This window comes from Pleuronectes platessa, chromosome 9 (genome assembly GCF_947347685.1).
Source record: "Pleuronectes platessa chromosome 9, fPlePla1.1, whole genome shotgun sequence".
Classification (NCBI taxonomy): Eukaryota; Metazoa; Chordata; class Actinopteri; order Pleuronectiformes; family Pleuronectidae; genus Pleuronectes; species Pleuronectes platessa.
Window position 1 is genome coordinate 6,879,315 of NC_070634.1, and position 27,865 is coordinate 6,907,179.

The 27,865-nt window shown below is 42.2% G+C and overlaps 1 protein-coding gene across 6 annotated transcripts in view; it reads right to left on the bottom strand.

Moving 5' to 3' along the window:
* Positions 1 to 10,637: 10,637 nt before the first annotated feature.
* Positions 10,638 to 27,865, bottom strand: part of herc2 (HECT and RLD domain containing E3 ubiquitin protein ligase 2) — a 42,755-nt gene continuing 25,527 nt past the window's right edge. For 5 of the 6 annotated variants that reach the window (XM_053429803.1, XM_053429805.1, XM_053429802.1 and 2 more), the window contains exons 56-91: positions 27,557 to 27,732; positions 27,063 to 27,174; positions 26,546 to 26,627; positions 26,222 to 26,456; positions 25,773 to 25,950; positions 25,530 to 25,611; positions 25,046 to 25,217; positions 24,811 to 24,955; positions 24,090 to 24,315; positions 23,439 to 23,610; positions 22,699 to 22,885; positions 21,450 to 21,590; positions 21,169 to 21,360; positions 20,925 to 21,078; positions 20,686 to 20,793; positions 20,456 to 20,587; positions 19,885 to 20,043; positions 19,626 to 19,744; positions 19,095 to 19,220; positions 18,827 to 18,982; positions 18,396 to 18,710; positions 18,078 to 18,292; positions 17,752 to 17,929; positions 17,438 to 17,599; positions 17,014 to 17,105; positions 16,755 to 16,894; positions 16,451 to 16,638; positions 16,067 to 16,264; positions 15,853 to 15,936; positions 15,223 to 15,364; positions 14,894 to 15,088; positions 14,513 to 14,625; positions 12,921 to 13,111; positions 12,712 to 12,817; positions 12,414 to 12,626; positions 10,638 to 11,607 (exon numbers count right to left, since the gene is read on the bottom strand). In XM_053429803.1, coding sequence (XP_053285778.1) covers positions 11,335 to 11,607; positions 12,414 to 12,626; positions 12,712 to 12,817; positions 12,921 to 13,111; positions 14,513 to 14,625; positions 14,894 to 15,088; positions 15,223 to 15,364; positions 15,853 to 15,936; positions 16,067 to 16,264; positions 16,451 to 16,638; positions 16,755 to 16,894; positions 17,014 to 17,105; positions 17,438 to 17,599; positions 17,752 to 17,929; positions 18,078 to 18,292; positions 18,396 to 18,710; positions 18,827 to 18,982; positions 19,095 to 19,220; positions 19,626 to 19,744; positions 19,885 to 20,043; positions 20,456 to 20,587; positions 20,686 to 20,793; positions 20,925 to 21,078; positions 21,169 to 21,360; positions 21,450 to 21,590; positions 22,699 to 22,885; positions 23,439 to 23,610; positions 24,090 to 24,315; positions 24,811 to 24,955; positions 25,046 to 25,217; positions 25,530 to 25,611; positions 25,773 to 25,950; positions 26,222 to 26,456; positions 26,546 to 26,627; positions 27,063 to 27,174; positions 27,557 to 27,732 — 5,859 coding nt within the window. In that variant the 3' untranslated portion in view covers positions 10,638 to 11,334. The remainder of the gene's footprint in view (positions 11,608 to 12,413; positions 12,627 to 12,711; positions 12,818 to 12,920; positions 13,112 to 14,512; positions 14,626 to 14,893; positions 15,089 to 15,222; positions 15,365 to 15,852; positions 15,937 to 16,066; positions 16,265 to 16,450; positions 16,639 to 16,754; positions 16,895 to 17,013; positions 17,106 to 17,437; positions 17,600 to 17,751; positions 17,930 to 18,077; positions 18,293 to 18,395; positions 18,711 to 18,826; positions 18,983 to 19,094; positions 19,221 to 19,625; positions 19,745 to 19,884; positions 20,044 to 20,455; positions 20,588 to 20,685; positions 20,794 to 20,924; positions 21,079 to 21,168; positions 21,361 to 21,449; positions 21,591 to 22,698; positions 22,886 to 23,438; positions 23,611 to 24,089; positions 24,316 to 24,810; positions 24,956 to 25,045; positions 25,218 to 25,529; positions 25,612 to 25,772; positions 25,951 to 26,221; positions 26,457 to 26,545; positions 26,628 to 27,062; positions 27,175 to 27,556; positions 27,733 to 27,865) is intronic. The other variant, XM_053429804.1, reaches the window with a different exon arrangement.

The following is a 27,865-nucleotide window of genomic DNA, read 5'->3' on the forward strand; positions in this document are numbered from 1 at the left end:
CTGTTTATTTAGAGTGTAGTCAGCGAATTTAAATGACTGAAATGTGGATTGTGTTATTGTACGTTGTCGTCTTTGTCTAGGACTTTGTCTACTTCACCTGCTTCACAGATTTTTTGGCTTTATAATTTTTCACATCAACCGTATTTCAGCTAATCAAGTATTGCACATAGCCTCAAAACATGCTGCGGAATGATTTATGGGCAGAATGAATTTGCCAACATCACTAACATTTATCTCCCTGGGCCAAGAATAAACAAAGAGCTCCGCTGTGTACGTCAGACCCACCGTCCTTAAGTTCTGATCAAACCACAAACCATAAAGTTTTCACTGTTCTTGTCAGATACAGTATGAACTTAACACTGCACACGTAAATGAAACCCTTGTCATGCCACAGTATCAAGAAGAGAGGTCAACGTGCACAATACCAGCTGAGTGATTCTCTGCTCTCATAAAGCACAGCATGAGGTCAACGAGTGAGGTCAGCTACAGCAGACATGTGGTCCTCCTCCCCACAAAGGCTGCATGAATTCGATGGGATTATTGCCTCACATGAAAGGCAACAGGAACACACGTGTGACACGGCAGCTCTAAGTAATAATAACCCTTTGAGGAGGTAAGACCAGTTGGAGCAGCACGTTTTACATTAAACACATTCCTATGAACAATTCTACATGGGACGGAAATAATTGTGAAATTCACTTGTCTTCTCCAACATTCAAGATAACATCAGAGTGACGACTGCTGTCACTTTGTTTAGTTATGCCTCACATAACATCCTTGTCAAATGCTTGTGATGAGCCTCATATAAGCAAGAAGAATGGTCCTTTTTGTTTGCGTCCCGCCCGGAGGCCGTGTGTGACGACATACACAAACTGCTGTCTTAATTTTTCAACCCTCCTTCACAGCAATTTAAACAACTAGATAAAGCTCTATCGGATCAAGTGTGACAAGATAAAGGCAAAAAAAAACAAAATTAGATGAGGTTAATCACCAAAAGACTGTGAAGAAAGGATTATATGCAGCCAGTGTTTGATACAGGTTTTCTTCTGTCTTTTCATTTTCCGTCTCAATTAATACAAAATTTAAATATACAATTTATCATGCATTTATAAAATATTTCAATATAAATATCAGTGCAATAAAGGGATTTTCACCATTCTACTCTTCAACTGTTTTAGGAATTTAAACTAAAACCCACTAAAACGAAGCCCACTAGTGTAATATGGTAAATCCACACAGAATGCAAAAGAACTGGAGCAAATGTCAGGTGCTGAATCAGAAATCACATTAAGACATTTTAGGTGAGAAGAAAATGAGACCGATGAAAGTGATCAAACTTACCTTGACAATAGTTGTTCTATCTGATAATGGTAATGAAGACGATGAAGCCGAGGACAAAATGATCAATGTGATTGATGTTAAATGATGAATATCCAATTGCGAAATCACAAGAAATTCACGGCTACAATCCTGTTAAATCCCTGATATGTGCTACAGATGCTGGGACAGTTTCTCTTTCTCTCTCTTTCTGTTGAAGTTTATATCTGAGCACAGAGAAGTCTTTGGTCGAGACAAGAGTGCTCCTTCTGCTCTCCTGTGCTTCCCGGCGAAGGAGGGAGATGTTCCTGAGCAGCCTGGGTCTTGAGGAGCTGCTGATGTGGGAGTATGGCACTGAGAGGGAGTGGCACAACTCTCCACTAATAGCAGCTTGACAGAAAACTTTCCCACTCACTCACTCACTCTCTCGGCTTTTATACAAACAACTCCCCTTGTTGCATAGCCTCCTCATCCTTAACTCCACACCACACTCATGTGCTCCAAATCCAGCTGTGAAAAGAAAAGCTTCACAACTACTTCAACTAAATAAATACAAGATTAAGTCCTGACTATAGGTAAAATGTCATCATTAATGCAGGATTTTTAACCAGATAGTAAGCTATGACAGCTTGACTATCACATAGAGATATGTTGACCATATCAAAGTAGTGTGATCCACTAAAGATGATAGAGGGTAATAGTATTCTTTATATGCAATTCATATGGCACCATTGTGTCTTTTTATACTGAGACGTTGTCTTTTATGGGACCTGACCTTGATGTTGATTTTTCAGGGAGGGGGAGCTGTCACATATTACCCACTAAGCCTAACTCAGTATAACTGGGTGAGTCAACTCCACAGTCTTAAGGTGAGGAAAGGTCAGGAAGGTCAGACACAGAGAGGCTTCAAAGAAAACTTAAAAACATCATCATCATAGTTTGCATCTTTTCTGTGAATGTTTCTTTTTTTCATCTTGCATTATGTCATGAATCGTATAACAAATGCACATTATGCGTCTTCAAAACACATGGGCATCAGAGGATTGTTTTTTCACGGACCTTCTCATGTCTCTGAAATTCATCGTCAACAACAATGCCAATGTGTGGCAGGGGAGGGGGTGAGAAGGTTAAGCCAGATTTAGTCAGAGGTCAGAGGGGCAGAAAGAAAGTCTAAAAAAAATCTGTCAAAACTGCCTTATTAAACAAATTGTTTTGAGTGAACTCTATGGTACCAGAAATTATTTGTATCCTAAGATTAAATATCAAAAAAGGTCTTCTGGTTCCCAGCTGCCCATCAAATGACCCCTTATTGTAATCATCACAGAAAGTTAATGGTTGAACCCAAAATGCTTGGGGCCAAAGAAAATGAGATGATACCTGAGCATCTGTCTCCCAAATTCAACCATATTTCTCTTTATGCACCAAAACCAGAGGCTACAACACAAATGTACAGATGAAATGTTATCTGTACGTTGGACATCCCAAATATGATCATTTTGTTTCCTGAACATGGAGCCCAAACACAACTGTGAACTGTTAAATTAAATGTTTTAATTATATCAAATTTTGGGTGGTGCTAACAAAATCAGAGAGTGTACCGTAAATTGAATTTGTCTTTGACCCAAAAGAGCAGATTAGGATTTTTAACATTCCGCCATCCGTGATTGAGAGCCAGTGAACCAGACTAGCAGGATTTAAGTCATTAGAAACTCCCACCACTAAAACCTTCCCCCTATGAAAATGATCTGTCCGTTGAACTGAACACATTCAGCGACAAAAATAGATTTCCATTAACTCTACATCTCAAAGTGATCTCTGCAGCTGAGCAATAGCAGCATCCTCTTCCTTCCTTCTGAGAATCGGCAAAGACAATGCTTCCCATTGAGCAGCTGCAGTCACCTGGTCTGGACTCGCTGCTGCCTGTGACACCAGGAGATGAAAGTTACGCAGAGAAGATGTCCAGAGGGGGGACTGCACACTGGTCTTGTGGCCTAGTGTGAGATATAGTAGGAAGAACAGAGCCGTCACATGTGGAACAAGGGGAGAGGAGATGAGCTCAGGGCCTGGACACCGTGAGGCCTGCGATGAATGACTTACTCACTGCTGGATCCTGTTAACGTCACACGTGTTCGTACCAACATTCTAGTGACGCAGGGGGACATGGGACTGATGACATGATGGTCCTGGGAAGGATTTTTATGTAGAAAAGGTGGATGTGTATAAACACTGATGGTCATCTACAGCTGAAGCTGCACTCACAACTCTGTTATAAAAAAAAATGAGTTGCAGACCCAATGGATGAGATTCAATGGTTATGAGGAATCAAACATGTCAGTGGCCGCAAGTTTTCTTTTTGACACTAAATTCCTCCCATTTGTTTTTCTTTATTTGAACTTTTATTGTTTATTTTTCTTACGAATCTGTTAGTCTGTCTCTCTGTCCATCCGTCCGTCCGAGAGTTGAACCTGTACGACGTTTGTCTTGTCGCTGACATGCTTGATATCGAGCTGAAATACAGAGCTTTTATTTTGAAAAGTTGTGAACTAGCATCTGTAGATTGTCTTGAAGACAACTGACCCCTGAAATAGCTGACTTCCAATGTATGAAAAAGCAACACCAGTTTAATAATTCCTTCAAATGTATATATAAGCCACACATGTGAACACTGATTAGGCATAAAACATTTTCGTTTTATGAAAAACGTTTAAAATAAAATCTTCACTGCAGCTGAACCAGGGAGGATGAACACAAAGTTTAGTTATTTGTAGCAATTTCAAAACAAGACTTAATGTACAATAGTCCTCACAGATAAGAAATGAGAGGATAACATATCAGACAGCCAAATGGTGAGGATACACATTACAGCCCCCCACCCCCCTCCCCTCACCTCCCGTTCCCAAAACAAATATACAACTAAAGCAATTTGATACACAAACACCATAGACTGTTTATATATACCTCTACACACAACGTCCAGCACACAAACAATGAAAAAGTGACAGTATATTGTAGAACTGATTGAGGAGGACTAACTAATGACAAGGAATAATTCTGAGGTAGCTCCAGAGCTTTGACACCAGACAAGAGAACAGAACATTTTAAACAGGCAGGTTTAGAACACACACTGTCATCTATTAATATTTCAATGTTGTACAGCATCTAAAAGTTTTGATTTAAAGGGTGAGAACATAAGGGGCTTCAGCACATTTAATTTAAAATGAAATCATTGACACAAGTTTCAGGTCTCAGCCTAACCCTGAGTTTGTTTGGATCAATATAGTCAGAACTGTATAAGAGATATAGTGTTTTTAACACAGTCCCAAAGTTAAGGGGTTCAGAGGTACCTGAAAACATGAAATCAAATAAAATCCTTTTATTTGATATGTTCCTCTGCAGTCCATGACAGTGTGACCCACCAACATCCTCAAATACCCAAAGTATCTTCTCTGTTAATGCTCTTCACTGCACTCTCCCTCAGCTCTGGCTCAGAAACTACATATATACATATATACACACACACACACACACATGCATTAATATATATATATAGCTTTGTAGTGTATATGTATTATATTATATATAAAATATTGGTTGTGGGAGTAGGAGGTGATATATAATGTTTTTATTGATACATAACAATAATATAATATGGTAAAATCAATCTGCTTCATCAGCAGATGGAGACAGAAATGCAGCTGTTCTCACTTGACTCATCTGCTGATGAAGATCATTTGTAGAAATACAAAGGTCAAGAAGAGCAAAAAAACTAGACCTTGTGGTTCAAAGTTTTTCCCCCCCAACTTTTTCAATAATCATCTTTCGGATATTTCAGCTCATCATTACACTCTTCATCAGCCTGGTGAGAATCAGATGCTTTCTTCATCACAGAGATTGTACTGTATTCACCCTCCTCCCTCTCATTCTACTGTAGATTAGTGAGATCATGTGATGCCAACCCTGTGACCTCTCTGGCTCTAACTTGTCTGGGGGAAACAATGGGCAGGGGCACTGGCACAGATGTCTCAGAGGTAGACTTGAGCTACACCAAGAAGAAATCCATATCTAACTTGAACAAAACTTCCTCAAGGCGAGCTGATGAAAAGCTTGAAGAGGAAGCTCAAGGACAATTAAGAAAACACAAGGAACTGCAAAAAAACACTTGCAAATTAAGAAAACAAAGCCAGATTTGTCACTTTCTTGGGTCCCCTGGAAACAGTTCTGCTGTCGTTTTTCACAATTCGAGGAGATTTTGTTATTTAGCACGTATTTACATGTGTTTTCTTTATTGAGTTCTCAACCACCGTAGATACAGGTTTTTATCGTCTTGGCCTCCAATCAGCAGTGATGTAAACATGACACCAGGGTGAACGTGAGAGAGAGAGAGCGAGGGAGAGAGAGAGAGAGAGATGTTGGTGCTCCTCAGGTGTTGGTGCTCTCGTGACATTGAACCTAACTAACTGGGGGAACAAATAGAAACACAGCACTTTTACCGGCAATGGGAAAGGAATCAATTGCCCCTTTTATAGATTTATCTGCATTAAAGAACCTTGTGTAATTTTCATGTAAATGAGGTATAACATATCTTGATGAGTCAAAAAGGTCTTTTGAAAACCAAAAAGTAGATCATTTGAGAGGGGAAATAGCCAAAACAATGAGATAAAAAATGCTGCATCTTTGAGCTCCACATGGGGACTGAGGGGTCACATGATCACTCTCCGTAGATTCATTACTTGAGTACTGACTAATTTCATGTGCTCATGTGTCATATAAAACACTTATTAATGCCAAACTTGGATTATTACTGCTGATGTATTAATGCGGTTATAGCAGGACTTTATTGTTGCTGTGGTGAATTTTGATGGTGTCTGCTCCCTGAGCATCTGATACGGAGACTTTCCATGAGTTTATGTGGCCCACCTCATTGTGGTCAGGCAGCTGGATGGAGGATTTCTTTGTATACATGTGAGGTGATATCAAACAACGAGAAGGGCACTCGGAAAGCACATGTACCTCCACTTCATGGGCTCTTTAGGTTAAGGCCCACCCCTCCACTTAATTTAATGGAAATTGGTTAAGTAATGAAAACATGACCTCTTTGGCAGAGTTATTTACATTTTCAAATTCCAGCTAATTATAAAATAGAGAAAATGAGGCTGACACATTAACTTTTAGCTCACTTCACATCCACCATCTTGGTATTTCCATTGTCTTCAGGGATCAAAGGAATCTTGTGTAATGTAGCACAAATAACAAACATTAAAAAAATGTGAAACAAACGTTAATTTAATAACATAGTAGATCATAATCAAAATGGAAATATTAAAATATTCTCACAAGAACTTTAATGGTAAAGGATTTTCTGATTTCTGATGAAGTTGTTTTGGTGGAAGGGTATCTGATAGCAGACAGAGGAGGGGAGTGGAGAGTGAGAGAGTGATATTTTTAAGGGTTCACTGGCTGTTGAAGCTGCAGTCACATGGTCAGAGTCTCAGCCTGTGTCCCGGGCCACAGGATCCTGGCAGGATGGGGATCCTCTTAAGATACTCAAGATCTCCTAATTGCATGTTAAGTACGTGCAGGCATGGAAGCTAAAAAGGAATTAGTTAACTTGTAATATGGTGGGAACTGTCATATTACTGCATGAAGCTGTATAGTTAATGTGTATTATAGCATATACACACATCAGGAAGATGTCATAACACTCAGATAAAATGTTTACTGAAATACAGTATCTGTAATGTGTAACTTTTTTATTTTGTTTTATTTATTGCAATATTAGGACTATTACGAATAACTGGATGAAGCTTTAATATTAGTTATGAAGAAACATATAGTCTGAGGATGTTGGAGCAGAATTGAACAAAAGTTTAGCTGCTAAACTGTTCAGCGGAAGAGTCTTCGACCAATGAATATAGATCACACACATCTAGAGACAGACAGAGACAGACAGGCCGACAGACAGGCCTACAGACAGACAGACAGACAAACAGACAGATAGAGCGAGAGAAAGAGAGAGACAGACAGACAGACAGACAGACAGATAGAGAGAAACAGACAGACAGACAGACAGAGAGAGAGGGAATGCAGCACTGTGGGTCTGCAGCAGCATGTGACTGCATGTGGGAGGTGGACAAAAGCAGGATGACCCTGTTTCTGTAACTTTCAAAAAAATTAAAAACTTTTCCTTGGCTGATCCACTTTTATCTGCACTGTAGATCCGTAGTGTATTGACTGTGTGTGAGAGGAGAACCGCTCATGAAAGAGATGAGTAGTGAAATGCTTCATGTGCAGGGTGTAGATCCACTGTCAGGAACTTTACTGTATTTATAAAACTGAAACATAAAGCTCAGTTTTAGGTGGGTTAATATATAAGAGCTGGTTTGGGAAGGAGTGGATCAGTCATGTGCAGTATAACTTACTTGATCAAAGTATGCAGAACTGAGGCTGGAGTCATGAGGACCGGTGAACCATGTATAAGCAGTATTAATTCCTGGAAAGGCTGAGTGAGCTCTGTGTGACTGCTCAGCCTCACCAGTGCTCTGGGCTACATACTAACATCAGCAGGCTATCTCCCTATACCAATGCTGATGTGATGCTTACTTCATGTAATGTCTATTGTGTCAGACATGCACAAACAACAAAGAACATCAGGCGGATGGAATGACCTAGTTGAGGTTTTTGGCCATACAACAACATTTTATTTGACATGATGGTAGTTTCAGAGGAAGAGACAGAGGATCATAAAAGTGTTTTCTCCTGTTATTGGAAATTCTCTGCAAATAATTCCCTGGTCTCAGTGCCACCCATAACAATTGTGATTGGTGAAAGAAATACAAACAAACCATTTTATGGGAAACATAATCACCGGCTGGATTATATTCAGTGGCAATGCTCTTTTCAGTTTTTTTGATGAATGAATGAAGCGCAACATTTATAAGCAGTGCTGGAGTCCCCGGGGGAGCAGGAGGTTGTGATGGGTGGTGATAGGACAAAGCACAGGACTGTTACACCAGTGACGGGGTTTGTATCCACATTGCTGTCTCAGGTTAGGTGGAGGTGGTTAGGGGGGGAAACACGTGTCTGGAGTCAGCACTTTTTCTCTTTCATTAGAGATTGCTATCGTTTCCTGACCTCAACAAAGGGTTGTGAGTGCCTCATAAAACAACAATGAAAAGTTGTATAAGGATAGTTACCAGTGGATAATGTACTATATTTTACAAATACACAGTTTGTGAAAAATTTCGATGCTGGATTTTTTTGGTATTAAATAGTCAAACATTTTAAGAATATGCCGTGTTACTGCTAATATATATATTTATTGTTAATTCAGGAGGCTACATGAACAGAAACACTCCCATTTCCCCTGGTTTATGTAACAGACCACATGACACAACCTCACACCCGTGGATGGAGACCATTCATTCCTCGCCTGCCCCCTCCTCCCCTCCACCTTCAGTCTCTGGATTGTATTGAAAAGCACCTGACTCCCACCAGCATAATGTTCTTTGTGATTATAACTGTAAAAGCACTAAGTCGACAAAGAATGCTAATGATTTTTAAGCCAAATCCATCCTTCATAAAGCGTTTTTTTATTTCTCCCTCAGCTCGTGCCTTTGAACTACACAGAACTATGCATGGGCGGAGTGGAAGTAGAAGAGTAGACGACACACACACACACGGGGGCGTTTACTACAGCCAGACACACCGTCAGGAATGTGTAGTGGAGTCTGAATGGCAAGCCGATTGAGCATTTATTCCATATCCTTGATATCAAGTTTCAGTCCCCTGAAACTTGACTGAAACACACTAGTAAACTAGTGTGCATTTTGGCTCCAACTAGTTTACTAGTGCAGAAAATTGGAGGCCACTAGTTTACTAGTAAGCTGAATCCATGTTTGATTAGCTTACATGTCAGAGCTTTTGCAGCTCACTAGTAAGCTAGTAACACTTTCAGCATTACTAGTTCGGTCCAAAGGGCCACTAGTGCAGCAAAAAGTCCACTAGTAGAGACTTTGGCTCTACTAGTGCGGCACACAGTGTTACTAGTAAGGTTTCTGTTTTAACTAGTTGAACAAAAGTGCCACTAGTTGCTGAAAAAGAGTGACTAGTACGATGTTTTGTTCAACTAGTTCAGTAAAATGCCGAACTAGTGCGACCAAATGTCCAACTAGTGCTGACAATGACCGAACTAGTGGAGGGGACTGAAACTTGATATCAAGGATATGGAATAAATGCTCAATCGGCTTGCCATAAGTCTGAGCATGAGTAAGGGTCTCTTAAGACCCCAAACATCACATCACCTTCTTCTCTCAGCTCAGACCCAGCTCATGATGCTGGAGCACTGCTGACAGCAGCACCCTACACTCAACTATGGGAGATTTCTTTAATCCCATAGAGGTTTAACAGAGATGTACAGTATCTGCACCTTTGTCTGGCCTCAACCTCTGTGCTGAATAGTAAAATGGACTCTGGAAGAAATTATAAAGCCAATCTGAAAAATTTGGACTAAAACACTGTGTGAATCAAGAACGGAAAAAATCTGATATTAAATCCTTAATCCAATGGCTTCATAAGGTCCGGATTTTAACCCTTTCCATTGCATTTTACACAAGAGGCTTAATCCAGACGACCCAGGAAACGGGTGTTTCAAAAGAAATTATTACAAAAGCTCCTCGTTTCTTTTTCTGCCTAATTTCGTTTTCCTTTTTTGCTTAGATTCGAATACACACACATATTACATTGACTTTCTGTAGATTTACTCTAACCTTAAAGGTTCAGTGTAGAATTTAGTGATATCTGGTGGTGAGGTTGCATGTTGCAGCTGGATACCCCTCACCTCACCCTCCCCCTCCAAACATGGAAGAGAACCTGTGGTCCCCTTCAGTTGTCATAAAAAACTCAAAAGGTCTTTTATTTTGTTCTGTCTGGGCTTCTGTAAAAACATGGTGGTCTCCGTAAAGCAGACCCCCTCCCAATGTAAATATAAAGTATTTCAATATAAAGGGCCCATTCTAGAGAATAGAAAATACAATTTTGTTTAATTTATTTATTTGTCAATAGGATTAGTTTATATTAAATTTCTGCCAATAGATCCCTTTCATAAGATCTAACACAGAAACTTTAAACATAGTTACTACTACCCTAACCGTAACCTAACCTATCTCTAACGTAAACCCAACTAAAACCTAACCCTACCATGAACTTACTTTGATCTAAGCTTAATAGTAACCTTGCCTAAACTCTATCCTAAACTGAACTGCAAGACCTGCAAGACTTGCTTTCTGAAACTAAAAGGAAGACTCACTCACTCAGTCACTTACTCAAGGTTTGAATCTTTTTTGCTTTTGTATTTATTAACAGAAATGTATGAACATGTAATATGCAGGAATGAGACCCTCTGTGAATACATGGCACAATCATATTATATACATTCTTTAAGGAGACAGTGCACAAACATGGTGGGGGGAGGGGGAAATACAGGAATCTTAAAATGACCCTTCAGTGGGCTCCGACTGACGTGAGCCGAGTGAGAAACAGTGACTTTTTCAAGATAAAAATGTTTTTTTCTTTTACTTTAACAAAGAAACATGGCTGTTACCAAGAAATAAAAAGAAATACTACTGTTCTGTCACACATCATTTTCTATATACAAACTAGGGACAGGTAATTCACATAAACCAGAGGGAGAAATCTACCACGGTGCCAGGCTGGAGCCTTTTTTTTCTTCTTCTTTAAACTTTGTAACTGTAATATCATACATATTTCCCATGTAACACAACAATCACATGTGCAGCTGATCACCCAAAATATTTTTGAAAGAAACTAAATCAGAGCAAACCTGTGTTTGTTCCTCTCTTTAGCTTATAATGCTTTTAAAGCTCATTGCACATTTTTCCCCCACAGACGTTTGTGTCTTAGTAGAATGCCTACATGAATGTGTGTGTGTTATTAGTTGACTTGAACGCAGTCTCTCTGTGGCGGCTCGTCTTCTACTCGTTCTCCTGCAGAGGTCAGAGTTCAGTGTCCAGTTAAGTAGTCCTGGGTGGAGTCAGAAGCAAAGGAGTCGGCATCCTCGTTGTCGGAGTCTTCGCTGCTGTCGTCCGCGGCGGGCTCCCCGGACAGTGCGATGCGGGCGTAGTCGTCGGTGTCGATGGACTTGCAGAAGTGGATAGCATATTTGAGTTTTTCCTCCAGCACCTGTTTACACGAGTACCTGGGCAGCTTCAGCAGGAAGAAACACGTGTAGGACTCTGGCAGGAAGTGGTCAGGAGGGTTGTACTTATCCAGAACCTGAAGAGGGTGAAGATAAATTAGATTGAGGTTGATGTTAGCGTCTCTTGACTACACAACAATTAACTGAAAAAAATGTCATTTTGAGAAACAAACTCTCTACAATTACATGAAGCTTCAATCAGCAGGGGGTTAGCGTAGCTAAGGATAAAGACTGGAAGGAGTGGAAACTGTGAGCTGGGCTCTGGTCAAACTAGGATTCTCATGTTTTTCCACAGATGGGCAGTGGTGTTATATATATATATATTCAATTCAAGACTGTGTATTCACAATGTATTTGCCAAAATATAAACAATTGCATCACAGCTGCGTGACTAAACTGTCTCATTTCAAGATTCCAAATGTGACAGTATGTCTCTGTCCATCCCTGAGAAACAAGGGCTCGAACGGGTGGATCATTCTTGTGGCATCTTATCTCAGGCTTCAATGCGCTTAGGTGACAAACCATTTTTCACAGAGGTAATGATGTCAGCAAGCAATGTTACGTCCAATGCTTCAGTATAACCCTTCAAATGTACAGTCTCCGAGCAATGGTAAACATGGTATAAAAGCAGCTGAGTGGCTGAGCATCAGCATTTACGCTGGGACAAGATGGTGACGCCAATCTTGAAAAAATCCTCTGTAGACCTGTCTCATTTTGGTTGGGCCTTCAGAGGAGGCAGCACCAGAGCTGGGACACAGCTATTAACTCTAACGCTAAAAGACTAACTATAAATGGACTTAAAAGCAATCAAACAACTCATAATGTAACACAGCACATTTCTGAAAATATCAAACTTTAAGTTGTTGGTTTTCCCCCATCTCACCTGCACAACGAAATCCCGCCCACGGAAGTCAGCAATAGTGCGAGGCAGACGCGTGCGACCCCAGACAAATCTCAGGAAGAGAGACCTCTCTGTGTTGGAGAAGGACTCCATTACTTCCCAGAACCACTGGATGAGCGGTGATGTCGGCTCCACCCCTTTATAGGTGGCCACTGACTTCAGCAGGTGGAGTGGGATGTCTGGGCTTCCACACACCTGGAGGGATTATACAAATTTAGAAATATCAGCCCATTGAGTGAGAACGTAAGAAATGGATCAAAGTAAAACGGCTCCCACTCACCATAGTTTCCAGCTCATAGCCGGTGAAAAGAGACAGTAGGGGAACAGGAACCACTCGAGCCATGCCCTCGCGCACTGCAGACACCTGCTCGTCAAACTCATGGAGCCTGCAGGGTGGAAAACACAAGAGGCAGGAGGGTAAACACACACACACACACACACACACGGGAGAATGTAACTTTTACTCATTCAGCATATTGTTTTTTTCACCTGTAGTTAATTGCCAGGCGCACATATTCTGCACGGTTCTCCAGGGTGATGTGGGAGTACTTGGAGCTGAGCTGGATGTCCTGGCCGCTGGCATTGGGCACGGTGAAGGGCAGGGTCATGGCCTCAAACTCCTCAGCCGTGGCCTCGTTGTCCCGGATGTACATCAAGCCGGGAATAAAATCCTTATCGACCTGGGGAGGACCAGATGAGATCACAAAGAACTTTAGAAACTATCCCTTCAGCTGGCATGTACGGTACGATCAGCTGTTTGAGTGTGTACGCAGGAGAGCACACTCATGCCCACAACCCAGTTCCCGTGAGCTCCACACGGTTCCACTCGCTCTCCAGTCTTGTGCTGGACTCATTTCTTATCCAACCTTTAGAATATCTCAAGGGCAAAACCGCAAAACAAGAGAAGCTTTGTGAGGGAGCGGGGCCTTTTGTTCCCACCCCAATACTCTCTGAGAGATGGTTCTGGAGCTCATGATCACAGCGTGAGGGATCCGGGTGGACTCACGTCATCCTACAAAGTTTGTCCATCCTTACTTGTTTCGATAAAAATGAATGCAACATTATAAATGCCCGAAGAGCAGGTAGAGTTTAAAGACACTTTCACCCTGTAGTACTCTGTACCATTTAGAGCAGGGTGATAATGGGCTTATGCTTTTAATCTGTAGAGGAATGTAAAAGTTATAATGAAGCTTATGACGGTTGAAATTTTATACAATATCTGACATAACGGAGCATTCCTCTCTGTAGCTGGAGACGATAAGCTCTCCTGCGGAGTTGCACGAGACTTGATGACGTACATACATTCAAATTATCTATGACACTAAGCAGCTTATTGTTAAACTATGAACCTCGTGCAAGAACACGTTTTGTATTCTTATCTTAAAACACGTTTCTCCCTGTTTCATGGGAGTTTCTGAAGTCATCTGAATTCTAAACTGCAGAGACTTGATCTGATAAATGCCACCTGTGGATGAGAGGATACACGTTCTTCAGATCTAATCATTAGTGCAATAAATTACAATACAAGGTTTAAGTGTCATTCACAACAGTGTTACCAAAGAGTAAAAAGAATTTCACACTGCGAAGCTTCACGTCTCACAGTTAGAAATCAGCTGACAAACAGCAGTATCTGTTGTATTCAAGAGAGGGTTTTCAAAGTGGATACCTCCTCCATTGTTCTCATCATCGTCTGAAGCAGCACGTCTTCTTTGCAAATTGTATAGTATTTCCAAGATGCTTCCTCTAAATGCATTCTGCTTGTGTATTTACGCCTGGTATATTACCCTGATAATTACCATGGTTACAATCGTTTAGACCCTCTCACATTCTCAACCTCCCTTAGTTTACAAACATCAACTGATTCCACGTTTACAAATTCATCAACAGATCAGACCAGAGCAAATAAACCAATGGAAATGACCAGAGATTTGTTTTTCTTTTCAAGTGACATATTTTCATAGACAAGTCATAAAAGTTGAATATGTCTATGAAAGTGTTTATTCTTTCACATATTCAATCCTCATCATTAGACTCCCACTGAGAGCCTCTTTGTGCCCTTAGGAGCAGGGGTGTGTACGTACCTCACTGAGGTCAGCAATGGTCAGGTTCATGCCGGCCAGCTGTTTCCATACAGGCTCTGCCAGATTCAGACTGAGAGGACTTCCAGTCCGGATTGCAATACCCAGAACAACTCCTGCAGACACAGCAAGGCAGAGCGCATTACCCACAGATCAAACCAGTACAGCCATGTGACACAGTTTTGATGAAAATGCCAGCAACAAAAAAATTATGAAACATCTATATTCAATTAGGCATGTTCAACAGTTCAGGCCAGGTGTTTTATCAGTGAAAATGCACGAGGAGTATTTGTGTGTTTTAAAAACAACATGAATATTTGTTTTTTTGGTTTATCAAGGATTAACACCGCAGCAGAACTGACTGAGAGATAAACTGGATTATACCTAGGAAGCGGAACATGCTCATGTGAAGAGGGGACTTGGCGGCAGGGTTGAGCAGGAAACAGTCCCTGTTGGCGCCTGACTCGTCGCGGCCGTTGGGGGTGACAATGAGCAGCGGAGTCAGGGCGTTCTGCAGCTCCTCACACATTTCTGCGATGGACTCACTGTAGCCTCCGCCGCAATCGTCCACAGACTCCCCTGAAAAAAATTAAAATAAAAAACACATGTCCAGTTAAAATGACATGGATGAGTATAGGCTCTTCGTTGATAATTTTACATAAAATTTTAAGAAAGCTCCATATCAGAAATGTTTGTTGGACATGGACACCTACCAACAAATTTGACCTTCCAAACACGATGAGGAAGCAGCAGGCTGTCTGGACTGAACGAGCTCATCTTGGCACACATCTGACCAAACACAGACTTAGTTCCGTCTGGACCAGCAAGACCCCCTTTGCTCCGGGAACGCTTCACCTGCAGGGTGAGGAAGAAAAAACTTCTTAGGATTTTATTTGTTTCTGTTAATAACTTCCTGCTCGATCGAGAATACTGAGGGCATGAATTGCTGGATATGACAGCTCATTGCACCGTGGCAACAAAGGGGGAAGGGGGGTGTTAGTAAAGTCTAGCACTCAGTCCAGGAACCCCCACAGAGCAGGAGCTCAGATCTCGCTCTCTTGCTCTCTCTCTCACAAAGAAAATCCCTTATAAAAGAGAAGTCATGTAATGACCGTCTGGAACATGCAGCAGCCACACAGTGAGAGAGAAACACAGTGAGAGTCAGTGAGAGAGGGAGAGAGAGAGAGACACACAGTGAGAGAGAGACACACAGTGAGAGAGAGATACACAGAGTGAGAGAGACAGAGACAGAGACAGAGACAGACAGAGAGGGGGGGGGGGGGGGGGGGGGCAGCTTGAAGAAAGATAAACGTCAATGTGAGATAATAAGAGAATAAATGTACCTGTATCCTGTTGAGCTCCACCACAGGTCCGTGCTGTCTGTCTCTCACCATTGTGGCTTGAACTACCTTCCTGAAAGCTGCTTCCTGTTCACAGAGACCAGATAAACAATATCTGAGTACCAATCAAACATATCGAAAGATTTCATTTGGGCTGTATATCCTGCTCTTTGTGCTTTATCTGCATGTTTCTGGGTGTGATTTCCAGGCCCCCCACCTTGCCCTGGGAGATGAGGATGCCCCTGAGTGTGTCAAATCCGACAGAGGGTCCGTGGCCTGTCTGGCCCAGCCGACCCTCCAGGTCAAACATGGGTATACACGGGCAGAAGAGCTCTGAGATGTGATGCAGCAGCAGCAGCCTGTTCCTCAGCGCCATGATGGGGATCTCTTGCAGGTGGTTGTACTCCATCGGCACCTTTCACACAGAACAGAGACGGTCAGAAACAGCCTGACAGACGTAGGCAAGTGGCTTGTTTTCTTGATGCTAGTGTCTGCAAAGCTTTACTGCCATCTCCTGGTAGCTGTGATTTCAGTCCAGCGATACAAAAATAAAAGCGCCAAGTTAAGCTCCATTCACAGTGTGGGTATGTAAGCTGAGTACCTGTGCAGGCAGTTTCCCGGCATTAGTGGGCTTGCTTGTGGACCAGGCGAGGGTGTGAGCAGAGCCACAGGCCACCCTGTTGATTTTCTTTCCCTGCAGTGCTGCCACCAGCCGTGGCCTCTGGATGGCGTTAGTGGTCCCATCTCCAAGTTGGCCCTCATCGTTGTCGCCCCATGTATACACTTCTCCTGTGCCAAGCACAACAGCAATGCTTTCAGTGCAGTGCACTGCAAACCAACTGAACTGTTGGGACTCATTGATAACACATGGCAAAAAGGGATCAACAAACAGGGGTCCTTCTTACCATCCTCTGTGCAGCACACACAGTGCAATGACCCAGTAGCTATGGCGATGACCTTCTTCCCTTGTAGCCCCTGGACCTGTCTGGGCCGTCGAACATGGTCGTCAGAGCCATGGCCCAGTCGATGATAGTCTCCTTTCCCCCTTAGAAGTACACAATAGAATAGAATAGAATAAAATAGAATAACACAATTAACATTTTGATTCTAACATTTGATGGTGATTTAAAAAACATCTGTAACTCAGAATCATACTGTACATACCATGTGTAAACTGCCCCTGACTTGGTAAGAGCCACAGAAAACTGAGAGCCACATTCCACTTTGACGACTCCAAGGCCGGTGAGAGAGTCAATCTGAAAACCATAACATAGAATAAAAGAATTCATTAATCTATGGTTTGATGCACCACATCACCCTCAATGCTATCATACATTTAAAAATCTAACGTGTGCTGCTTCATTAAAATATAATGAGACAAATCTGAGGGTTGAAATGTGAAAACTAAACAGTGTCTTTGGTGATCAAATGAGGATTTGAAGAATTATATATAACAAGAACATGCAGGCTGTTGTTGTGATGATGCTCTTTTGCTTGACTCGTACTATACAAAAGAACTAAGAAACAGGACAAGTGTATAGTGATGCCTTTGCTGACCTCCAGTACACACCACTGTCATTTGACTTACCTTCATGGGGATTTTGCAGCCATCGCTGCCTCCTCGGCCCAATTTGCCGTAGTCCCCATCTCCCCAAGACCAGACCATGTCATCATCACTTAGACACAGTGTCTGGGCGTCCCCGCTACCGCAGGCTACATCGATGACCCTGTGACCCTGCAGCGCATCCACCTGGATAAACAACAAAGACACAAACACAAGCTTTACCTCACTGTAATTGCTTGAGATACTTGTCGGAGTGCTGGCAAGTGGGATTTCTGACACGTTTTCATGGTAAGGTATATTTTGGTTTGTGTGACACAGTGGGTAAAGCATTGACTGACCAGCTTTGGTTTAAGCTGGTCCTCACTGTCTCCGTGGCCCAGTCGTCCATAGCGACCCTTGCCCCAAGTGAAGAGCTCTCCGCTGGTAGTGATACAGGCGCTGTGTGCTCCACCGGCAGCGATATCCACCACTTCAACTCCCCTCAGGGACTCAATTACACGAGGACGGTCACAGGGGCTACAGGCAAGAGGACTCACAGTTACTATAAAAGCACAATCATTTTACACGGTCTTTGTTCTGATGTGTTACAGTGACATAGGTTCATAATATTGTGTGTGCAATGAGCTGAAAATTAAAGGTGCAAAGTGACCAAGTGAGTCTCGACCTTCTGTTCCCATGGCCAAGTTTTCCATCCTCAGCTTCTCCCCATGAGTAGACTTCTCCCTCAGAGGACAGCGCCAGGCAGTGCTTCCCTCCAGAGTTCACAGCCACCTTCCGGATGAACACGTGTTGGATGGACTCCAGTAATGTGGGGGTGGACACGGACTCCGTGCCACCAATACCCAGTCTGCCCCCTGCTCCATATCCAGTTGCATACAGCTGAGGATCGGAAAAAAAAACTTTAGTATCAACATCATATACATGTCCACACAAAGGGTTTACAGTGTTTAATAAAAGGTGACGGTGGGTCATCTGAACAGACCTTTCCATCGGCAGTGACAGCAAACAGAGTCTGCTCCCCCCCAATAAGCTGCACTGGCCTCAGCGTGGCGAGGGCTTCAGTGGGAGTGGGTACTTTGACCTTTGCACCCTCTATGCCCCCAAGCTGCCCTCTGTGGTTGTGGCCCCAGCCGTAGATGGTGCCGCTACCCCCGGCTGAGAGGGTCCAGTCATCTGGTCGCCGGTTCATCCACTGAACAAGCTGCTCATCGTGCTCGCGCTTGAACAAGTCGTGACTCTCATGGAGGCCGTTCATGCTCTCGTAATCGGCCATAAGCTCACGAATTTTCTTTGTAACCTTCAAAGGGAGATAAATGTAAGATGTAAGAAAGCGGATTAAGACCATTCTCAGATCAAAGTGTGATGAAGAAATAAGTGAGGGCTGGCAGAGACAGCACAGCCTGGTACACCCACCTCATCTAGGAAGGGTCTTGGTTGAGAGGTCCTCTTGTCTAGAGCCACAGCCACTCTAGAGGCAGTGCAGTATCTGCGGAACCAGGCCCACTTATGGGTCTCAGCACAGCAGGGTAAAGTGTCAAGCTCAAGATCACAGGCAAGTGCAACCAAGACCTGGACAAAATGTTACAATTAGACTCTAAGAGAAAACAGCATTTAATAATTAATATACACTATATTCTCAACATATGGTTCTGTGTGTGTGAAGACGCAACTATTATTATACCTTGAAAAATGGACTATGAAGCAGCTGCTTCCCTCCTCTGACGATAGGGTCCTCATACTCATACTGCCTCTGCAGAGCCTCAGGCAGACCCTTCACCAGAGCGGCCAGAGCACTGCCTGTGAAAGTCTGAAAAAACATGTCATTTATTAATAAATTATTCTTAAAATTAATATTGGTCCTTACTTTCTATCGGATGTTTATTATAATAGTTATATATATATATATTTATCTATATTATAATTAATTACACAATGCAAAATAAAGCAATAAATCTCATCACATGTCAGGAATATGAAAAAGGTGGAAAAAAACAGATTTACTTGAAAAGTACTTGGCACACATTGATTTCTAGAACCTCAGCATAACTGAAACATCCTGATAATCTGGGTATTGCTTAAAAAGACATATGCAAGATTCGTACAACTTTCATTATTTAAAACAATAGTACAGATAGGACCATATACTATAATAGTGACCATAACTCAGTAGAGTATTTAGCATCTACAATCCGTGCAGTCAGAATGTGCTCACCATAGAGCGGGCCTCGCCGTCACTGTCTCCCAGCAGCCTGTTTATGTTGATGGACTGACCATACTCCGTGGTTAGGAGCTTCCGTAGTCTCTGCAAAGCCCACATCCTGTGTCCAGCAGCTGAATCAAATAAAATACAAAATGATGATATATTTAATTCCTGACACAAATATTTTGACCTTACATTTACTTTAAAATTCTAGTGAATTCTGCCTATAGTAAATCTTATATCATGGTGAACAAAGACAATCACACTGTACCGAGTGCACTAAGTTGGGCACAAGCCGCAAGTGAAGCAGCTAAACGAGGCACGATGCTCCTGTTGGAGGCGAAGTTCAGCCTGAAGTCCAGGAGACATGTGACCAGGTCCATGGAGGGGCAGGACAGGATGCAGCGATCAGACAGCAAGTCTTTGGGACCTGAGAGAAGACAATAAAAATACTTGGGGTCATAACACTTCACAGTGTGTGTATGTTTCATTGTGGTCAGCCAATAACATTTATAACATAACAGTCTTTCAATAGCATTCTGCAGTGTCAACACGGTCTTTGGAAAACTTTAGTCAATCGTGGATCAAACCAGAAACATAAAGAATCCCCATATCCAGGCTGGATGGTTTCATTGATTGGACTCCAGGTTCAGTTAATGTCTGACTCATTCCACAGCATCATGTACACTTGTTTATAAAAGCCCTCGATATACTTTGAGGAAGATCTGACCATGTTGCAAAAATCTGGTGTGTTTTTTGTCAATACATTATGTATATAATGCGCCACTCAGAGTATGTAAACATGTGGCATCAAAACCAATGCCATCATGTATGTTGCTCACCAGCCGCAGGCATGATGGGATAGACAGTGAAGCGCCAGCCCCAGCCATTGACAGAGCCATCACTGGTGAATTTCCACTTGAGTTCATCTCCGGGGATCCTTAACTCACTGGACCAGTCAGACCACTCCCGACCTGAAACACATGCACACCATGTAAAAAAGTTAATTTTTGATCCATTGGTTTTACTCGTGCATAATGTCAAATATGTGTCACTGCCTTCCTCTCATCACCTGATCTAACAGAGACAATCCTATTGGCTCCGTCCATGATTGTCAGCGGGTCGTGACGTCTCTCAGTTGAACACTGTCGGTCAAATTCTATCCTTAGACCCTCAGCGCCTTAAAAACAAGAGGAAAACGGTGTATATTCAACAGAGGAAATTGTTTCGTTCATTCAAGTTAAAAATATTTACCAACTTATGTGTTAAACAAATAATCACTCCAGGCTTGTGCCAGATCTTTCGGATTACCTGGGATCTTCACAGTGCCGCTTGTAGAGGTGTCATCTGTGTACGGGTGGCTGCTCTCTACAACAACTGGCTGGGAGGACAGACGGCCACTCTGTGAATCCGTGGCAACATCCTCCAACTCAGTGACGCACAACTCCAGCAGCATGTCAGCAACCTGCACATAATCCATAGCCAAACATCTGACGTTAACAGCTGACTTCCAATTGATCACAGGACTGCACACACATGGAGACTTTAACATTACCTGTGGATAAGCTGTGCCCATGCCAGACAGCACAGCAGACAGCACCTCTTTGCCCTTCTCTCCAGAGCGACATGACACGGCCAGTTTGAGCACGTCCACCATTACTCGTGTGTCATCAGGCACAAGAAGGCTGGTGAACTCGTCCAGGTACTGAGGCTCTGGACCGACCACTTTGCTCTGGCTCTCTGAGTCCTGGAGATGAACACAATGAGTCCAGTATATTCTGGAGATGTAATGGTTTCACCAAACACTCATATCGGTTTATCCTTAGACTAACTGACCTCTTTAGTCTTTGTCATGGTCTCGGCTATGATGCTGGCTGCTCCTGGATCATCAGTGACAGGGATGAAGGGACGTGAGGAGGCGCCAGATGCAGAAGGAGTCACAGCTGATGGGGTGACAGCATCTTCTGAAGAAGGATTCTAAACCCACAAAAACACACAATTAACCATTACTTCCACCATTGAGATTATGTCTTCACCCCTGTCCATTGTTTGCTTGTTGGTTTGTATGAGTGTTTGTGAGCAAGATTAACCAAAAACTACAGAAAAGATAATGATGGGTCAAGGAAGAACCCATTTAATTTTGGATCAGGGGGATCAATTGTTTTCTCTCTTCAACCTTGTGAGACAGTTTTTATTTGTCTGTTTTTTTTTTTACATTCTCTCAGATTTCCCAAGGAATAATTCATGGATGTAAAAAAGAATCCAGTACAGTAAGGTAACTGATATCAAGTTTGTAATTTGGTCCAGCTTGATTAAATATTAAGTGACTATTGGGCCTTGGAGGAGGTACAGTGTGTGCTCTAATGAGCACCAGTCTATGTTGTGTATTGGCTTGGCCTTTTTACAAAAACTATGTATGTTACATTCAGACCCTTAAAAACTATTTAATGGTGTTACATACTGTATATGTTTGTATCAGCTTATTCCAGAACTAAATTTAAGCTATATTTATTTTAATATTGAGTGCTATATTGAATGTACCAAAGGAAGTACTCCTTCTCAATAGCTGGTATATCACATTTATATTCTAATGAATTTATTATTAATTTCACAATAATTTTGTTTGTGTTGAAAACAATTTCTACTTCAAACAGAATGAAGTCATACTGTGGTTGACCATGTCATGATATAGACATTTTGATATCTGACAGATTTCTTTATTAAGAACCAAGGATTACAACTTTTAACACCAAGGATAAAAATGGAGAAAGTTGTAGATAGAACTATAATTATGGACAAAGCCCTGTGAGAGTTTCTGTTATTTCTGAGATGGAACCAAATACAAATTGCTGATGGTTGTATTTACACACCTGGTCATTATGGATTAAAATGCAAACAGCATGGTGCAATTTTTTTCTAGGAGTTCAGCACAAAACATAGTGGAGGCAGCAATTTCATGATTTTTTTTAATAAAATAAATAAAACAAATGGCATACTAACGACCTTACTGACATTTATAAAGTTAAGTTTCACAGAGACAAAGTTTGTTGTTCCATATTGAAAGCCACAGTGTTATCTTCCTTACCTCGCCCTTCTTGTCCTGCCAGGGATTGGGGCTGATCCGATCCTCAGTATCCGGCGGGATTGGGGAACCTTCATCATCACTCACACTTGATGAGGACGAGGAGTCTGATGGGGGAACAGGTGAGCTGGAGGGACACTCCAATGGCATAATCATGCAGGCTGGCATCAGAGCATCAACTACTGCATCCCTGCAGAAACACACAGCACATTCAGTCAACTGTAATACTGACTTTGATTAAACTTCCTAAATTTGCAAATTAAAGATTTCTTGACCTGGAATTAAAGATTGTAATATATTATAATATAGGGCTGCAAGATATTCGGAAAACATGCAATATGCAATAACATTGTTAAACATCGCGATGAAGGTATGACATTCGATAAAAAAAAAAGAAACAGTCCCTTTCTACAGACACAAGGCTCACGGAAAAATCCACAGCCGGGAGGATGCGCAGAGCCCGGCCGCAGCGCCACCAGGTCTGGGGGCAGACACCCGGGAGCCATCCAGCCATGTTAATCATTTTAATCTTCAGCTGTATTCATGCAGCTGATGCTATGATGATTCTATAATTTAACTTAGCTCAGAGAAATGTGCGATCTATATTAACTTCTATATCCTGCATTCTCAGCCAAGGTTTCTCGAGCGCCTCATACTGAAAATTTGAAGGAACTGCACTTTAACCATCTTTGTCTTCTGGACCATCCGGAGAGGTCATTCTAAACTCGGTGGTTGAAACTTACCTTGCATACATGATTTGCAGAGCGGACAGCACATGAGACAGACCCTGCTGTTTGGCCGGGTTTCCATCCAGACTGAGAAGAATCTTGGCCAGCGAGGGTCGATTGGCCTTCACGTTGCTCTGACCACTCATCTTGTTGTTAACCGCGGATGAGTCAATGTCTGATTGGACACCTGTGGTGTACACCACCAAAACAATGAGACACACTGGTTGGAGGCTCTTTCAAGAAACTCCAGCCATCATTTTTTAGCCGTGCATGTCCGTGCTTGTAGTTCTTGTCTGACCTGTGCCACCTCTTAATCAAAACTGCAACAGACAGTTATCATGTTCACAGCCGCCAACTACAGGCAGGGAGAGTCATAGCTTCTGTGCTAAATCAGCCACCTAGTGGCACAGAATGTTACAACTGCAGATTTTTCTGTAGATTGTTTGTGTAGAATGTTTGCCTGTCTGTGCAGGTCTGATAATGCTTTTACTATTATAATCTTTAAATTCAGGTGGCACAGGCTATAATTATTTTTAAAAAGCCAATTTAGGAGCAAAAGTCTCTCTGCTGAGTCTAGAAATGACTTAAGAGCTAGTTCACATCTTGAAAAAACAATCATTATACTCATAAAACAAAGATTGGGCGGCATTTAAGGAGGAGGATTACCCAAATAGGAAGCTCCAAGCGAGTCTCTGGCCGTCTGGAAAAGGACAGGCTCGTGAACAGAGGGTGTAGTCACGTCTACCGTGGTCCAGGACACGCTGTGGGAGGAGCCACAAGCCACTCGGGTGATCTTCTGTCCCTCCAGACCCTGAACCAGGGTTGGCTTCCTGTTGACTGTAGTGGTGCCGTTCCCCTGCTGCCCGTGATCATTGTCACCCCACGCATACACCTGACAGAGACACAGAATTCATCACACATTTTCCATTTGGCTCAGAGTTTAGTTTACAGAACTCTGCAAAAACATGAAAGAGCAAATACTTTGTGATGCTGTTTCATTTTAAAATATGAAATTACCAAATTAAAATTCCCAAGCTTTAGATACATTGGTGAATAGCAGGGGAATGCAGATTGATTGGGATGACAAAATCAACACATCAAAAAAAAATAGCAGGCATTGCTCCAAGTACAAAATTTAAATAGCCTTTAAAATTGTTTAAACATGCCTCCTATCATCATCGAGAGTGCAAGTATGAACAAATTTGCTCTGAGAAAAGGTGAAATAATCTGTATAACAGTAAAGATCAGAGGCAATTGAGTGTAGGTTTATAAACTCCCACTATAGGAGGACAAACGCACAGATGGACCACTGCCATGGCTGTAAATGAGCAGAATGCCTGAATGATGTGCTGTTATAACACTGGAGTTAGTGGAGGTCAATGCAAACCTGTCCAGTTTCTGTGACAGCTAGGCAATGCAGTGCTCCAACAGCAACATGGACTATCTTTTTGGCTCTCAGTCCTTCCACCATCTGGGGCTTCCGTACATGGACGTCTGTGCCGTGGCCCAATCGGAAATAGTCGCCTTTTCCCCTGATTGGAAACACGAACGGTAAACAGTCAGATGAAAGCCAAAGAGCAGATAATGATTGATCATGTAATTATATCATTCATCCATCTTACCAGGTCCACACCACTCCAGATTTGGTGAGAGCCAGGGAGAACTGAGCTCCACATTCTATTTGGCAGACGCCCTGTCCGTTGAGCCTCTCTATGTTCTGTGGGATGTTGCAGCCCTCGCTGCCTCCGCGACCCAGCTTTCCAAAGTCCCCATCACCCCAGGAGAACACCAACCCTGATAGAAATAAAAACATACATTAGAAACCTGAAACACATACGTCCATGTCAAAAGAAAACCTAATTCTAGGGACTGTCTAAGGTGAATTGTGGACTCTTTGTGTTAATTAAAGACAGTGAACATTTCCTTTGTGACACTATTTCTTTAAATATTCCAACATTGGAGCATTATGACTCCTGATGGTTTACTGCCTGAGACGTGCAAGTGAATCCTTGTGGACATGATTTTACAACATGAGATACGAGCAACACTAGGGCTCTTTAAAACCCCGACTGCACATGATATCTTTAAATGCATCAACAAAAATACCTTCATCAGTAAGAGCTAGAGTTTGGGCATCCCTGCTCCCACAAGCCACCTGGATAACACGATGTCCGAGAAGCACTTTAACCTAGATGATGAAGACAGAGCAACCAGGAGTGCATGGTCAATTTAAACACTTCATAGTATACATGAATTTAGAGCAGGAAAAACATACAAAACAGCCTGTCACTGAGTGCAAATATCTGCTAATGTTAGTGCAACAGCTGTACAAATTAGAGAGCTTCTTACCAGTTTAGGTCTCAGCTGGGTAGTGTTGTCACCATGTCCAAGGCGGCCGTATTCCCCCAAACCCCAGCTGTATAACTCCCCACTGGAGGTGATTGCCGCACTGTGAGAGCTGCCGCAGGCGATGTCACGGATGCGCTTGGTTTTCAGGGCTTCAATTAACCGAGGTTTGTCACAGTTCCTGATAAAAGAATCAGTTTTCTTTTAGATGCTGAAGGAAAATTATAAAATATTTCCACTTAGCCAATACTTTCAAATGTCAAGAGCAAAACTGTTGACTCACAATGTTTAAAAGCCTGGAGCAAAGACATCTGAAATCATGGTGAATACCCAAACAAATATAGTAGTGTTTGCTGACTGACACAAAACATTTCTCTGGCAGAGCAATGAAAAGGATTTCAAAAATGTTACACTCTAAGAAGGAAGGGGTGTATCTGTAAAGAATAACATACATTCTGCTGAAGTGTCCCAGTTTGCCGTCGTCTCCCTCTCCCCAGGAGAACACCTTCCCGTCCACAGTCAGGGCCATGGCGTGGCGCCCTCCAGAATGCACAGCGACCTTCTTTACCACGTAGTTACTAAGCGCAGTGATCTGACGGGGGATGGGGATGGTCCCACTAGAGAGACCCAGGCCCAACCTGCCATTAGTGGCCTCTCCACAAGCATAGATCTTCCCTTCGACTGTCACTGCACCATGACAAAGACAGAGTTACTTTATATACACCATACATGCTAGTTACATTACAGAATCCACCCGTAAATCATTAAACACTCACCTGCAAAGAGGCTTTTTGAACCACCGGCCACTTGTACCACATTGAGAGCAGATAGGGTTTCAGAGAATGAAGGAACCTTAATCTGTGAAGAACACACAAAACAGTGATTAGAGAATGAAACAGGCTCTGAGCCTCTGACACAGACCCAGTGATTAACCTTGTATGCTGTACTTAGGGTTAACTTTTAGAGAACTTGTACTTAACTTCATTATTAGTATTTTCTGCAAGTTTTGTAATTTGTATGATTATTTTTATAAAATGCAGGAACAGATTTTGATACAGCCCTAGCATATTCAAAAAATTTGGCATTTTGAAACTAGCTACCGAAACAGCTAATATTACTGGCACCTCTTTAGTAGATTACATGTAAGTGTCTGAAAAATAACTACTATATGCACACCCTGAATTAAACAAAGTTTGCATTTATTCTGCTAACAACAGTCTTTCCACTAATTTGGGAAAAGTAAACACAAGCCTTGAACTTGAAATATGAATCATTATGTAACAGGCTACACACCTTTGAACCCTTTAGTCCTCCCAGTTGATCCTTATCATTCAGACCCCACACGAACACTTTGGTCCTGATGGTGGCCGCTGACTCCAGACCTGATGACTTCTTTCGAGCAAGACTAAGGGACAAAACAAAAAACACAGCGAGAGCATGAATATTATCTCATGTCATTTCTACTTCCTTTTTCTCGTCTTAATTACTTGAACATTTAAAAACATTGCTCTGTTCTATTGGACATAGATTCCTGAATTTACCGGAATATATCAACATACTCTTAATGTACCTTAAAGGTGCAGGTCAACCAATGGTAACCTTTCATAAGGACATTAAGCCAGGTACCTGTGAGCATATACTGGTATGTCAGCTGACACATGTTTTGCAGCCAAACTGAAATAAAGAAGAGCCTGTTCGCTTGAAGCTACGACAACAGCCAACACATTCATTAAGGTACTGAGAGCATTCATTCACTTCTAAAATATTCATTCTATGGTCGGCTGTACCTCCCGGTGGTGGTTTTGTCATCATCCTCTTCTTCATTGTCAGATGCCAGGAAAGGGACCGTGGCAAGGTCTTCATCCTCCGCTCTGATGCGCCCCACAATGCCAAGTCCGTGAATCTTGCAGTCTATACCAGAGCTGCGGCACTGCTTGATTGCGATCTCCATGTACCTGTGATACTGTTGAAAACATCCTTCGGGTTATCACAACATTAATTCTACAGTAAAAAGTAGGGATGGGCATAATTAATCGACGATCGATTAATTGATCATTAAGAATTTCGTCGATGAAATAATTTTTTCATCGAGAAAT